A 14,122-nucleotide genomic window follows, 5' to 3' on the forward strand; every position below is an offset into this window, starting at 1 on the left:
ACCTCTCTGAGCCTCCTTTTCCTCGTCTGTGAAATGAAGTACTGAAGACAGAACCAGCTCTCGTGGTCAGTCTCGGGCTGAATGAGATGCCCAGCAGCGCACAGCAAGCACTCGCCACGTGTGGTCTTCTCATTTGTGTTAGGAGCACTCCCCAGGGCTCCCAAAAGCCTTGGACAACATAATATTCAATAGCTTTATTTTTAATAGCTTAATATTTAATAGCACTCCAGAGCACGGATGTGCCTAATTTCCGTAACCATCCTGCCAGGTGATTGGAGGGCAGAGAGAAATTACGAGGAAGGTGGCCCTGGCGCTTCTGAAGCCAGCAGGCAGTGTGTTAATCTGCAGGGCTGCTAGAAACTTGGCATGGAAGGCTGGCCTCCCAGCCGTGCTCTGGTCAGATGGAGACAAAGAGGGCAGGAGGGGAGCAGAAGAGCCGGGATGAAGGGGCTGGCGGGATGGATATGCAAGGCGGGAAGTCGCATCCTGGGCGGATGAGAAGCATCACTCGGCCCAGTGGAAGGTGGGGTGTAAAGAGAATGGGGACGTTACGAGCTAGAGAAGAATTGCTGGTTGGGTGTTCAGGAGACAATCTCTGAGATGCTGGGGGTCAGGGAGGGGAAGGGCTGCACACGCCAGGCACCCCTGTCCTCAGTGGCCCACCGGGCGCAGCTTTCTCCCTGCTGTCCCCACCGTGGCTGTCATCCCCACAGACAGAGCACCCTCCACGGAGCAGCCACAGTGGTATACAAGGTCGGAGCCAGAGCAGGACACCTCCAGCCTTCCAGTGGCTTCCAGACAGAATCCAGACTGTGTGTCACCGTCCGGCCTCCTCCTCCCCTCTTAGTTCATCTCAGAACTCACAGGTTGAGCTCTTAGCCCAAGGGTGTTCCCTCACGCTCTTGCCGCCTTCCTGAAGGTTCTCCCCGCCTTGCCTGAGTCACTTTTTTAAAAAACTTTTTATTTTTAATTTTTAAAATTGAAGTATAGTTGATTTATAATGTTGTGTTAGTTTCTGGCGTACAGCACAGTGATTCATTATACATATACATACATATATTCTTTTTCAGATTCTTTTCCATTATAGGTTATCACAGGATATTGAATATAGTTCCCTGTGCTATCCAGCAGGTCTTTGTTGTTTCTCTGTTTTGTATATAGTGGTGTGTATCTGCAAATCCCAGACTCCCATTTTATCTCTTCCCACTCCCTTCCTCCCTGGTGACCATAAGTTTGTTTTCTGTCTGTGAGTCCGTTTCCGTTTTGTAGATAAGTTCATCTGGGTCATTTTTTTTTTTAGATTCCACATATAAGTGATATCATACGATATTTGTCTTTCTCCTTTTGGTTTATCACGTAGTAATAATAACCCCTAGGCCCATCCATGTTGCTGTAAATGGCATTGTTTCTTTTTTATGGCTGAGTAGTATTCCACTGTGTGTGTGTGTGTGTGTGTGTGTGTGTGTGTGTGTGTGTGTGTGTGTGTCTCACTACTTCTTTATCCAGTCATCTGTTGATGGGCACGTAGGGTGCTTCCATGTCCTGGCTATTGTAAATAGTGCTGCTGTGAACGTTGGGGTGTACGTATGTTTTTGGAATAGAGTTTCCTCCAGATACACGCCCAGGAGAGGGATTGTTGGATCATAGGGTAAGTCTATTTTTAGATTTTTAAGGAATTTCCACACTACTTTCCATAATGGCTGCACCAAAATACATTCCCACCAGCAGTGTAGGAGGGTTCACTTATCTCCACACCCTCTCCAGCATTTATTGTTTGCGGACTTTTGAATGATGGCCATTCTGACCAGTGTGAGGTGATACCTCATTGCAGTTTTGATTTGCCTTTCTCTGATAATTAGCAACACTGAGCATTTTCTCATGTGCCTATTAGCCATTTGTACGTCTTCACTGGAGAAATGTTTGTTTAGGTCTTCTGCCCATGTTTTGGTTGGGTTGTTTGTTTTTTTGTTACTGAGTTGTATGAGCTGTTTGTATTCTGGAAATTAAGCCCTTGTCAGTTGCCTGAGTAACTCTGGATGCTCCTTCAGGTCTTAGTTGAAAGCCGTTCTTCCTGGCAGCCTCTCCTGCTTTCCCCAGACTAAGCGAAGACCCCCCCCCATGACACCTTCTCCTTTGCGTAACAACTGACACTCATTAAAGATTTGCATGATTATTATTTTTAAATTGTCTTGATTAATTTTGGTTCACAGGTAATTGAGCAGACTGTACAGAGAGTTCTAATACCCGTTTCCCCACACAGCTCCCCCGTTACTAGCCTCTTGCGTTCATGTGGTACCTTTGTTACAGCTGATGAACGATCGTTGATGCGTTATTGCCAACTAGAGTCCACAGTTAACGTTAGGGCTCTGTCTTGGAGCTGGGTTGAGCTGGGTTTTGACAAATGCATAATGTCATGTATCCACCATGACAGTGTCACACAGAATTGTGTCACTGCCCTAAAAATCCCCTGGGCTCCAGCTATCCAGTTCCTGCCTCTCCCCCAGTCACTGATTTTTTAAAATTATCTCCCTGCTGGACTCTATCCTCCATCAGAGCAGGGACGCCTATCTGCTTTGTCGACCATTAGACTTGCTCTTCCCAGCTCAGAGCCTGGCATACAACAGGCACCCTATAAATATGTTTCTTTGCATATTTTAATAAAAATAAAATTCTACCAAACACGTTATTCTGCAACTTGCTTTTTACAAATATTGACACCATATCTTGGAAATCTTCCCATATCAAAATACAGAGCACACTCTCTCTCTTTAACTTTTCATTGTGAATTATTTCCAACATCCACACAAAACTAGGACGTACTCTCATGAACTGCCGTATACCTAACAGGCAGCTTCAGCCGTTACCTCATAGCCCTTCTTGTTTCGCCTGAATCTCTGCCCATGTTCCCCCTTTCTGTGTTATTCTGCAGCAGATCCCAGACATCAGATCATTTCATCTGTAAGGATGTGTTTGTGTCCCTAAAGATAAGGACTTTTTAAAAAGGAACCACAATACCATCACTGAACTTAACAAACATTCATTTAATATCACCAAATATAGTCAGTGTTCAAATTTCCAGTCGTCTTGTGAATATGTGTTTTGCTCATCTGAGTTTAGAGGCTGTTTGAACCAGGCTCCCAGTGAGGTCCACGCCCTGCCCTTGGTCGCGATGCCTTTGAGAGTTCTCTTGATCTTGGTCGTCCACCCACCACATCAAGTTTTTGCCCCTTTGCAATTCATCCTTTCTAGAAACTATGTCATCACTTCTGGAGTTTCCACAGTCTGGATTTTGCTGACTGCGTCCCCCCAGTGTGGTTTAGTACATTTCTCTGTCCTCTATATTTCCTGTGAATTCGTAGCTGGGTCCAGAGTGTTGATCAGATTCAAGTTCAGTGTGTCTTGACGAGGCTGCTTCAGGGTAGGGTGTATCCGCCCATCAGGAAGCTGTTCTCAGGTTGCTTCTCTGTGGATGCTCTGTGCCTAAAGCTGTCTATTCAGTAGAGGATGCTAAGTGGGGACTAATTCTATCTTTCCTTCTCCAATTATCAGCTAGAATGCTTCTATAAAAAGAAACATCCTCTCATCAACTGTTGGTTACCTGGAGGAACAGTTATATAGGACAGGCAAGGCAAATACTTGATTCTTTCCTTTTATTTACTGGGTTCAGAATAATGAGTTGCCTATAAATATTTGAATGAAGGAATGAATAATGCATGTGTGGATGAATTGACAGGGGCTTGGGAGTCGGGGCTTCTCTCTGCCCTCAAGGGCATGGGTGCAGGCTGCAGGCTGCAGCCGAGAGCGGAGGTGCAGCCTGGGGCCGGGTCCACCTCTACACAACCAGGGGCAGGTCCCCCTCACTCCCTGTCAACCCGCCACGGTTGAGAGCAAAGGTGATCAGAAGCTGCGTTATTAAGAAATGCAGCACCTGGGACAAGGGCACCTCATCTTGGAGAAGACCCACAGCAGTGAGCCAGGGGAAGGCCCGGGGACGGGGGTGTTCCCTTGACGGGTGGGGAATCGGGAACATTTGTCCCGGGGGAGAGTCGTGGCAGGTTGGACGAGTAGCCTCAAGGGTCCCTCCCAGCCCCTCCCAGCCCCTCCCAGCCCCTCCTGGGAGCCAGGCCGGCCCGCCCGCGAGCTCGCTGACGCCTCTGCCCCCTCCGTGTCCCCCCAGGTGCAAGTGCAACCTCCACGCCAACCTGTGCTCCGTGCGCGAGGGCAGCCTGCAGTGCGAGTGCGAACACAACACCACGGGCCCCGACTGCGGCAAGTGCAAGAGGAGCTTCCGCACGCGCTCCTGGCGGGCCGGCTCCTACCTGCCGCTGCCCCACGGCTCTCCCAACGCGTGTGCGTACCGCGCCCCTCCCCACCGGGGCCCCGCGAGGTCCCGGTCTCCAGGAGCTGTGGATTCCATCACTCCCATGCGCACACGGCATGCGCAAACTTGCAGGCACGCCCACGCTGACACACAGGCACTAGCACAGGCACACGCGCGCGCACTCCTTGTGACTCAGCTCCTGAGCGCCAGGCCTTGTGATCAGACCCTCTGGCGTGACTGCATCCTGCCCACCCCGTCCTCAGGAACCGAGGGGAGCGGCTCAGCATCCTCCCTGACTTCCTTCCTTCCCCTTCTTGACCCCAAGGCAGGAGAGAGGGCCCGCAGGGTGTCAGGAGCAGTGGGGACCCTCCGCTCCAGGCTGACCGTGGCGAGCAGCCCCATTCCTCCTAACCAGCCTTACGGGGCATTTACAAGGTGCTGCACAGCAGCGAGTGCTGGGCGGGGGGCCCCCACGCCCTCGACCCTCAGGGCGGCTCCTGGAAGTGGGCTTTCCCTTATCCCATTTTACAGAGGGGTCCTCCGAGGCCCTGGCCCCTGCCCTCTGCACCATCCTCTCCTCTCCTGGCTCAGCCTTCCTGTGCCGGAGGCCAGCCTCAGGGGGTGCCCGTACACCCCTGCATCGTGAACACCCTTGGGGGGCTACCCATTATCAGCCCCCAGCATAGTCCACGGGTGTCTCCATGAAACCAAGAATTTCCGGGCGCTGCTGCACTGCCACGGATAAGGGCCCGGGCTGGTACTGGGTGGGGTCTCCCCAGTCCCCCCACCCTAGTGATTTCACTGATGTCTGACATTCGTGCTTTGACAAGGACGCTGCACGCGGCACTGTGTACACAGCTTCTCAGCCCTCACCGTAACCTCTGGAGGGGTATTTTTAGAATTCCCCCACTCTCTGGATGAGCAAACTGAGGCCCAGTGACCGTCAGTGCCCCTCGATTTGGCAGCAAGTTAGGTGCCAGCAACTGGACCTGATTCCAAAGCCAGGCAGGGCGGCAGGCTTCTGCAGCAGGACGGCTCCGCCCGCACCTTCAGGGCGCACTCCTGGCAGCCCCTCCATCGGCACCCCTGCCACCGACCGGTGAAAGATTTATGTAACTTCAGGCTGATCAAAGCTGGAAGCCTCACAATGAGGCTGTGACAGACACGTCCCGTCCTACGTGTTCCGGGCAGCGACTCCACAGGCTTTTGAAGGGTGACTTGCCAGGCTCACAGCGTGCGGGCCTTCAAAGGCACAGGTTGTGCTCGGGGCGCCAACAGCCCGGCCCCGCCTGGCTCCCTCCCCACGGGGTGCCTGACCCGTCTCTTTGGTGCCAAAACCATTTCTTGAACCCTTTCTTTAGTCGCTGTCACCTCCCTCTGACTGGTAGTCTCGCCTCCTTTCATCCGTCCAGCTGACCTCACCCACCTCCTCCCCGCCTGCTCCCTGCCTTGTCTCTGTGCCCCATCCTCCTCCTGGAAGGATCCTCTGAGGTCCCCCAGCACCCACAGACAGAGACCCTTACCTGCAGGTCATGCACTGTGGGGTCCCCAGGCTCAGCTTCCAAGACTCCCTCACTGCCTGCCGCCAGGGTCACCAGGAGAGGTCCACCCACCACATGCACCCCTGCCCACACCCCAGCTTCCACCTAAGGGCTTCCCGGAGCGCAGAGCGGCTCCATCCTCGGTCAGGAACACCTGGGGTGGGGGGTGGGGCTTGGGCACCGGCTCTTTCCGCCTGAGACTGATCATTCCTGCCCTAGTATCGTAAGTCCCCTGGTCAAACCCGTCCCTGGGGCACAGACACACAGGGACAGAAAAGCCCGGTTGGGATCAGGCCTCGGCCACTCACAGCTGGGTGGCCTTGGACAAACCATTTCTTCTCCTGAGCCCTGTTTTCTCGTCTGTAGAATCAGGACCCTAATAAAACCCCTGTGGGACTGTTGTGAGGCCTGAGTGGCCCGCAGGCAGAACTCTCTCAACACCTGTGAGTTGAGAGATTATCTTCCAATCAGTGGTTCAGCTGTCCCTGAATTTCCCCTGAAGGGAGCAGGCACCGTGGTTTCTCTTTGGTGCCCAGTAAATTAGTCTGCCCCCGTGGTTGAGACCCTCATTTTCTGTGACATCCCATTGCCCTCCAGAGAATGTCTTCCCGCCTCTTTGTCCTGGACTGGAGGACCCAAGAGTCTAAAATCAAACAAGAAGGGTGTGTGCAAAGCCCCCAGTGGAATGTTTCGCCCTTATCAGTACGTCCCCGGTTAGGGTAAGTCACAGCTCTGAGACTCAGTTTCTCCATCTGCAAAATGGGCTAATAGCAACCCCTCTCAGGGTGCCGGTGAGGATGGAGTGGATAATCCAACCCAGTCCTCACATAGTGAGGTGCCCAGGCCCCCCAGTTTCTTGCCCCCGGCCCTGCCTCCCCCTCCTCTGCAGGGAGGTGGCGGCCAGGCCCCTTACTCTGCTGTGACCCTTCTCTTCCTGCAGGTGCCGCTGCGGGCTCCGCCGTTGGCAGTAAGTACACAGCTGGGTCACCGCCCTGGGGAAGGTGACTGGGACCCTCAGTGCACGAGCCTCTTTGCACGTCCTGGAAAGAGCTGGAGAGAGAAGAAGGGGCTTTGCTGCCCCCACTGAACCCAGGGGCCTCCCCACCCCTCCTCTAATCACGCCACATTTGCTTTCCCCCTCCTCACTGCCTCCTGCCTGTCTCCTAATTTCTCCCCTCCAGCCTCTTGGCCAGTGCTGCTTTGGAAAGGTCCCCTTCCGCACCCCCAGGTGAACTCCCCGCTTCTCCCTCTCCTGTCAGGCAAGGGGGGGTGACCTTCCCCAACCAGTGGCAGAATCCCCACCCCCACCTCCCTGGGGCTGACCGTGGGGTTTGGCCTCCCTCCGGGCAGCCTGAAGCTGTCACCTCTGCAGCCGCTCCCCTGCAGTGAGGCTGGGGGAGGTAAGTCCGCATCTTGATGCATCCAGGTCAGCTCAGGTCCCAGAGCAGTCAGACCATCTGAGTCGGGGAGTCCTGAGAACTCAACAGGGAACGTGAGGGAGGGTGGGAGGGTGACGGACAGACTGTCATGAGTCACCATCAAGTACTCACAGCACCGGGCATCGGCTAAGCAGGACACTTGGATTATGTCCTTTCCTCCTTCCAGCTCCCGCCCCCCGGACAGGTAGGTATTGTCACCTGCTCTGAGATGTGGCAGGAGAGGACTTGACAGAGTCAAACCGCCAGCTAGCGGCAGACCCCCCCCCTCAAATCTCAGAAAGGCTTCCGGGGGCGCGGCCTCCCTCCTCCAGGGCTCTTTAGGCCCACACTCGCCCCCAGGTGGCTCCCTGCTGGGACACCAGTGGACAGAGAGGGGGCCAGAGGAGGCTGGATCTGGTGGGGACACCTGTCCACTCAGTGGGGTCGTAAGTAAGTTGCTCCTCTGTGTTTCGGCCCCCCACCGACCCCCCACCCTCTCTTACTTTTCTCATCTCTCACCAGGCATCAGCAGGTCCCGGAAAGACCCCATCCCCCAAGCCCCTGTGGCCACTGTGGCCACGAGGGCGGACCCCACCACTCCTGCCCCCTCCACGTCCACTGCTGGGGCCCCCGTGGCCCCCAGCACCCCACAGCCCACAGGTGGGTACCCAGGTACAGCCCCAGCTGCCCTGCCCTTTCCCTCTTCTTGCCCGAGTCCCCGCCTCTCTCTGTGATGTATGATGTGGGAGGCATCAGCCCCGGGGAGGGCAGGGGCTTGGCTTTTAGTGTAGAGAAGGCTAGAGCTGCAGAGCCAGAGCCGCCAGAGCGTGAGGCCAGGAGGCCTCCAGGCCGTCTGGATCCACCTGTCATGGGGCCCCAGCCAGGGGATCCAGGGCTCACTTCAAGGTCCTAAATCCTCTTCCTCCTGCGCTGCCTCAAGGCACTGCTCAGGAGGACCCCAGACAGGTGTGGCCAAAAGGACAGGGTGTGACCTCGGAGGATGGGGCCCTGTGTCTGGAAGGCCACGTAAAAGTTCCCCAGAGCTGGGGCCTGTCTCCCAGTGATGTTCCTGCCTCCAGGGAGCCAGCCCAGATCCACCCACACCCAGCTCTGTCCCCACCGCCCCTCAGCAGCCCGCCCCTAGAAATTAGGGGGTGCAGGGTCAGCCAAGAAGGCTGATTCCTCAGATCAGCAAGGCAGAAGGGAACCTCTGAGGTGGGGTCCTCAGATTACAGACTGCTGGGCCTTTCAAGACTGAGTGTGGGGGGCAGGGCCAGGCCAGGGGTGTGTTCAAGGCTTGGGGTGTGGGGGTGGCTCTCTGGTGTCACCTCAGGTCACCTTGGGAGTCCCACAAGACCCTGCCTACTGCAGGTGCCAGGAGTCCGAAAGGATTCATCCTTCCCAGAGGGTGCCAGGAGGATGTGGCCAAGGGCAGTTCCTCCTGGTCCCACCAGCCAGGGAGTGGTACCCCAACAGTGACCCCCACCCTGTCCCCACCTGCCTCTGCGCGGGGGGGATGACACTGTGGGGGCTCCTTACTATTTGGGCAGTGCTGTGGCCTTCCTCTCTCTGATGCTCAGGGACCCTGGGAGGGCCGGCATTTCCAAAAGGCAGAGAGCCCTCTGGGGAGAGGTCTGCCTGCACTCCGGCCTCTCCTGCCTCCCCTGTTAGGGGGTGGGGCGCCCAGCCCTCTCGCAGCCAGTGAAAGCCGTGGGAAGTTCCCCTCACCCAGCTTCTCCCTGGGACCAGGGAGTGGCACATCACACCTCTTCTTTCTGCCTCCCTCCCTTCTCCCTGGGAGGCATTTGCAGGAGGCAGGGGCTAGCCAGGAGATTCAACGATTTCAGGAGAGCCTCCTGACCCAGGAATCCTCTTTGGGGTGAAGAACACAAGTCACCCTGGGAATTCCGGGCTCCGGACATAAGTCGGTCCAGCGTCCTGAGACTTGGCTTTTTTCGCTGAGCCTGTGATGGGCAGACTGGTCCAAAAATAGTCGTGGTGGGTGCTGTGTCTGCCTGCAAACGGTGATCTGTCTGGGAGGCCAGACAGGCGTGCACACATACACACACACACACACACACATACACATGCCGAGGAACCCAAGTTCCATTTTGGAGCTGCTTCTGACGTAGCACAAGGGGTACAAATTGCAAAACTAGAATTAAGGGCAGCGTCAGTCAGAGCCTGGGCGGTGAGCCTGGACGAGGTAAGGTTTGAATCATGAGGGTCTCCAGGACTCAGATGGTGAAAAGGAGGTAGCCCTCCATCCAGGCTGGACTAGCAAACGTTTGGTGAGGTCACGGTCAGCTTTGCATCCTGAGCCCAGCGCTGGGCAGCAGGAATGAATGGACGAAGGTGGCTGCAGTATGACAGCCAGTGACCTGAGTCACCTTAGGGGTCATCACTCCTCTTTAGCAACTGGAGCCTCTGCCTGGGCCCCCATGCAGCCTGGACCCCCACTAATCACGGCCCCGACTGCAGCTGGTGGAGAGTGGACGTGCCCTGGACTGGGAGCTGGTATCGTATTTCTCGTTCAGCTCCGAGAGATGCGGCTGCTAATTTCCTAGTCCCACAGGCGAGGATATTAAGGCTTAGGGAGAAGCCGCTGGACTTCTATGGTAGGTAAATTATATCTCAATAAAGCTGTTTGAAAAGGAAAGCTGTTGCTCGAGGTAACAGGCTGGACTGGAACTCGGGGCTCTCTGACTCCAGTTGCTCCCTGCCCCCTCAGCTGCCCAATGCCACTGCCCCAGGCCTCGGGGGGCTGTGAGGTGGTGCCGCCTGTAAGACCTGATTTGCAGCACTCCCCAGTTCCGAAGGAACAGACGGGGCCTCCATCTGGTCTTGGCACATTACACGGGCCACGGCGAGAAGGTTCTTCCTGCACACCTGAGCGTGTCCCTGGAAAGCCCAGCTGGAACCTTTCTCACCCCCAGCTCCTGGCCCCCAGAAAGGTCCTGAGTCTCTCCAGGTGCCTCCCAACAGTTGCTCCGGGCTCTTTGACCAGAGTCCAGCTGGACCTGTAAACCCCTGGCCCACATGTTTCTCCCTCCTGCCAGTGTCAAGTTGTCTGTAGGGCAGGGGCTGCAGGCAGAAAGGCTGCTCAGGACCCCATTCCTCTCCCTAGCCTGGCCGCGGAGGGTGGTGGGAGGGGCTGCAAAGCAGAATGCCTTCAGGGCAGGCTTATTGCAGCGCTAATTAAGCCCTGGCCAATTTGGGTCCTTTGGCCACCTCTCATTGAACATCACATTAATGTCAACTTGATGTCCAGAAGCTCCCGGCTCCCAGCTGGAAAGTCTCCCGCACTTCTTAGCTGGTAGATTTTTTTTTCATTTCCCCGCCAACCGGCATCATGCGTAATCCCTTTAAGAAGTGGGAAAAAATCTGATTTCTCCCCTGTCCTTCTGGGTTTGTCTTTGAAATTCGGTGCAGAGCGAGTCCTTGCCTTACTGGCCCTGCCTGTGTGCCCTGCTGTTCCAGTAAGTCTTGGAGATGGGCACTGGGGCCTTTGGGAGCTGACTCGCTTTGGGATCCCTGGTGAAAAAGGGCCCAAATAGGGGTCAGGGAGGATGCTCCAGTGCCCAGATGGGGGTTGGATGGGAAGCCTTTGAGGACCCTCTGGACACGTTTGATGTCTCAGCCAGATCACACGTCCCCTTTACAGCCATTAGCCAGACATCAGCACCGAGAGGTCTAGACCCAGACACGGGGCTCAGACACTCTGCCCTTCAGTCTGACAAGGGGTTACGTGGGGAGGGAGGAAGAGCTCCAAGAATCAGGTGTTCCACTGAAGATAGGACTGCCCAAAGTGTGCAGATTCTCGGGCATGGGGCCCCCTTCCATCTGGATTCTGTGTGCCCTTCACAGACTGCGGTAGTGTAGACGCTGCCTCTCCCGTAGATTTGAACCCAGCTCTGCTTGGCTAGTGTAGACAGAGCTGCTTCTTATAGTGCTGCTGCCTGTAAGGGGCCTGTAGTGGGTGATGCCTCAGTGGGTCCCCAGGACAGCCCCGCCTCAGCCCCTCGGATAACCTGGCTTCTTCTCTTCTTTCCCCCAAGAGAGGGTCAGGCCAGCCACCGCTGCTCCCCTCTGGGAGAGCACCCCCTGGCCCCAGGGGTCGTCCAGTGCAGAAGGTATGGGGGCAAGTTCCTTGTCTTGGAGGTAGCAGGGGCACGAGGTGGGGGCTTGGGGGGAGGGGCCAGAGGGTGCTGAGGGGAGGGGCGTCGGGGCTCTACCCGCCTCCACCCCAACTCTGCGGTTTAGAGAGAGCGGGGGTGACCTCACCACAAACCGCTTCTAATCCAACACCCCCTGGGGGCTCCCAAGCCAAGCGGAGACTCTGCCTTGGTAACAGTAATCCCCTCTCTCCAGCCACCGTGTTCACACGTGTGGACCTCAGAGAGGGTCAGAGGGCTCTGCGGTGGGGTGGCTCTGAGTGGATGAAGGGAGAGGGCAGCGTGTTCCAGGCAGCAGGACCAGCTGGGGCAAAGGCTTGGTGGTAGCATGGCAGTGAGCAATGGCCTGACAAAGCGGGATGCAAGGAGGGGTCGTGGAAGCCACTGAGACCAAGCCCAGAGCCGCACTCTCCACTCATGGGTGCATGGGCTCGCCTACGGCCACAGGGGACATGCGCAGGAAGCACACAGGGCCTGCCTGAGTCTCCAAGAAGGGAAGCTGTCCCCAGTCCCAGCTCAGAGTTCCCTGGACGTTAGGCCCTAATCCCCAGCTTGGGCAGCAACCCCGCCCACACTTCCAGTTCTCCTCCAGTGCCAGCTGTGGACAGGGAGCAGAGCTTTGAGCGCCCCCTGCTGGCAAGCCGTTCCAGAGCCAGTCCCACAATTGGTGAGGGTCCAGTTCCCAGGCACCTGGAGGCCTCTGAGTCTGAGCATCCTCCCCAGTGACAGTGGCGGAGTCAGAAAGAGTAGGCCAGGGCTGACCCTTCCCAGCCCTGGACTGACTAGGGCACCACAGCCTCCAGGGGGAAGCCAAGGCGATGGTGCTCCCGGGACCTGGCGTGATCCCCCCCAAACACAGGGCTGGGATTCTGGGTAGTGGGAGGCAGGACAGTCTGTGCTCGTGGCTGGACAGAACCTGTGGGTGGGGAATCTATGGACGGAAAAGGGCTCGCTTTGGCTGGAGCAGGGAGATTGTTTCAGGAAGAAAGGGAGATGCCAAAATCTTGAATGCCAGGTTCAGACTTTGGACTTGATGCTCACAGGAGTTTGGAGAAGATAGGGGAGAACAAGAGTAGAAGGGGGTGCAAAGAGATGTTTCCAACCAGTCAAAGAATGTTCCAGCTTCAGCAAAGTATTTAGCTTAATACGAGGGGAGTTAGAGAAGTAGTTTGGAGGATTAATCCAGCTGGATGTGTAGATGGTCTCTGAGGGGGGACCAAATGCCAGCCTGGTTTTGCATGCTGTGGCATCTCAAATCTGAGCAGGTAACAAAGCTGCCCCAGAGCTTGCCCAGGGCACCCAGGGAGCCTTTGCTGGGCTTTACCTGGGCCCAGACATCACCCCGCCCTGGGCAGCTGGACCATGGCTGATAAAAGAGCTTGTTTCTCATCTCTCCAAGCCGTGGGCACCTCCGCTGCTGCCCCTGCCCTTGCCAAGGTCTCCAAACTCTTCCAGCTCAGGCCCAAATCTCCTCAAGTGATGCCTATTGAAGAATTCCAAGGTAAGAGGAAGGACCCGGGGCGAATCGGCCCTCCTCCAGCACCTCTCTCCTGACTCCCACTGGGGAAAAGACACGATGCAGGACAAGGACCGGTGCCTGGCTCAGAAAACCCTCCCTGAGAGCTGGGTCAAGGTGAAACCGAGCTCTCTCCCCTCCAGGCCTCCCTCCCCAAGGGAGCTGGGAGCAGGTGTGAGTCAGAAGCACAGTGGGCAGGCACAGGGCGGGCAGAGCAACTTCCAGAAATAGCACGTCCTGGCTCCCCTGGGAGGTGTGGCCTGGGGCTTGTCTTGGTTGAAGCAAGATTTGTGGGACACAGGGGTCACCAACACTACTCCTTGGGACACCTGGAGGGTGCCTCACTTTCTGTCTCTGGAAGGACAAGGTGCAGGGGACGGGTCCAGAAGGCCATGGTGTGGGAATGCCCACCACCTCCTCCTGGGCACATCCCCGAGGCTCATTTCTCCAAGGTCCTCCGTGCCCTTGGCCTTGACACCTTGTCAGTCCCTCCTTCCCCCGTCACAAAAGGGAGGTTGGGTTCTCCAGAGCTAAACACGGTGTTTCACAGAGGGTGGCTGTCATCCTTCCTTGTTCAAGGGGAGCTACATCAGCTTTCTTGTTCAAGGGTGTTGAGCCCCTGAAGAGGGACACCAAGGGATGGCCCCCCTTCTTGTGGCAGGGAAGGTGACCCTTCTCCCCAAATCCCGCCCCTTGATAAAGTCATAGGAGCTAACTCCAACCTCTGGGGGCCTTGCTCAAGTCAGTCCTTGGAGCAGGTGTAGGGCTGGAGGAGACAGCAGTATGGCTGGGAGATGGTTGTCCTCGGCATGGAGCCGTGTACCTCCAGTGAGAGTTAGAAACTGGTCCAAAACTAGCAGGAGATGCTCAGTGCACAAACCTTAAGGCAGCGCTCACTCTCGGGCTCCTACAAGAGCAGGCCCTCTGATGCCAATCAAATTTGCAGAACTGCTCAGGCTAATAAGACAGGGTCCTCCAGGTGGATGCTTTCCTTCCGACCGTCTTCCAAAGCAGCATGGGGAGGAAGCTCCTGGCCCTTTCCATCTTGTCCAGCATTCACGCATGCGTCTCTCCTTCATTGACACTGGGATAACGTGGTGAACGCCATGAACCCAGGCACCGCCCTCCCTGAGCTCACAGTCTGGCATCAT

General features: G+C 56.2%; 1 protein-coding gene and 1 long non-coding RNA gene across 5 annotated transcripts in view; one reads left to right on the top strand and one right to left on the bottom strand.

The window, feature by feature from the left end:
• The window catches only part of NTNG2 (netrin G2), a 70,184-nt gene that overhangs the window by 52,115 nt on the left and 3,947 nt on the right, over positions 1–14,122 (top strand). Inside the window, exons 4-8 of one of the 4 annotated variants that reach the window (XM_072960342.1) lie at positions 4,178–4,350; positions 6,803–6,829; positions 7,803–7,940; positions 11,339–11,413; positions 12,855–12,956. In XM_072960342.1, coding sequence (XP_072816443.1) covers positions 4,178–4,350; positions 6,803–6,829; positions 7,803–7,940; positions 11,339–11,413; positions 12,855–12,956 — 515 coding nt within the window. The remainder of the gene's footprint in view (positions 1–4,177; positions 4,351–6,802; positions 6,830–7,802; positions 7,941–11,338; positions 11,414–12,854; positions 12,957–14,122) is intronic. The other 3 variants (XM_072960343.1, XM_072960344.1, XM_072960345.1) reach the window with 3 other exon arrangements.
• On the bottom strand, positions 6,606–7,635 carry LOC140696188 (uncharacterized). The gene is made up of 2 exons (XR_012072325.1): positions 7,227–7,635; positions 6,606–6,912 (listed from the first exon to the last, which is right to left on the bottom strand). It is a non-coding gene; the product is annotated as an uncharacterized lncRNA (long non-coding RNA).

The sequence above is a fragment of the Vicugna pacos genome, chromosome 4 (assembly GCF_048564905.1).
Source record: "Vicugna pacos chromosome 4, VicPac4, whole genome shotgun sequence".
NCBI classification, from domain to species: domain Eukaryota; kingdom Metazoa; phylum Chordata; class Mammalia; order Artiodactyla; family Camelidae; genus Vicugna; species Vicugna pacos.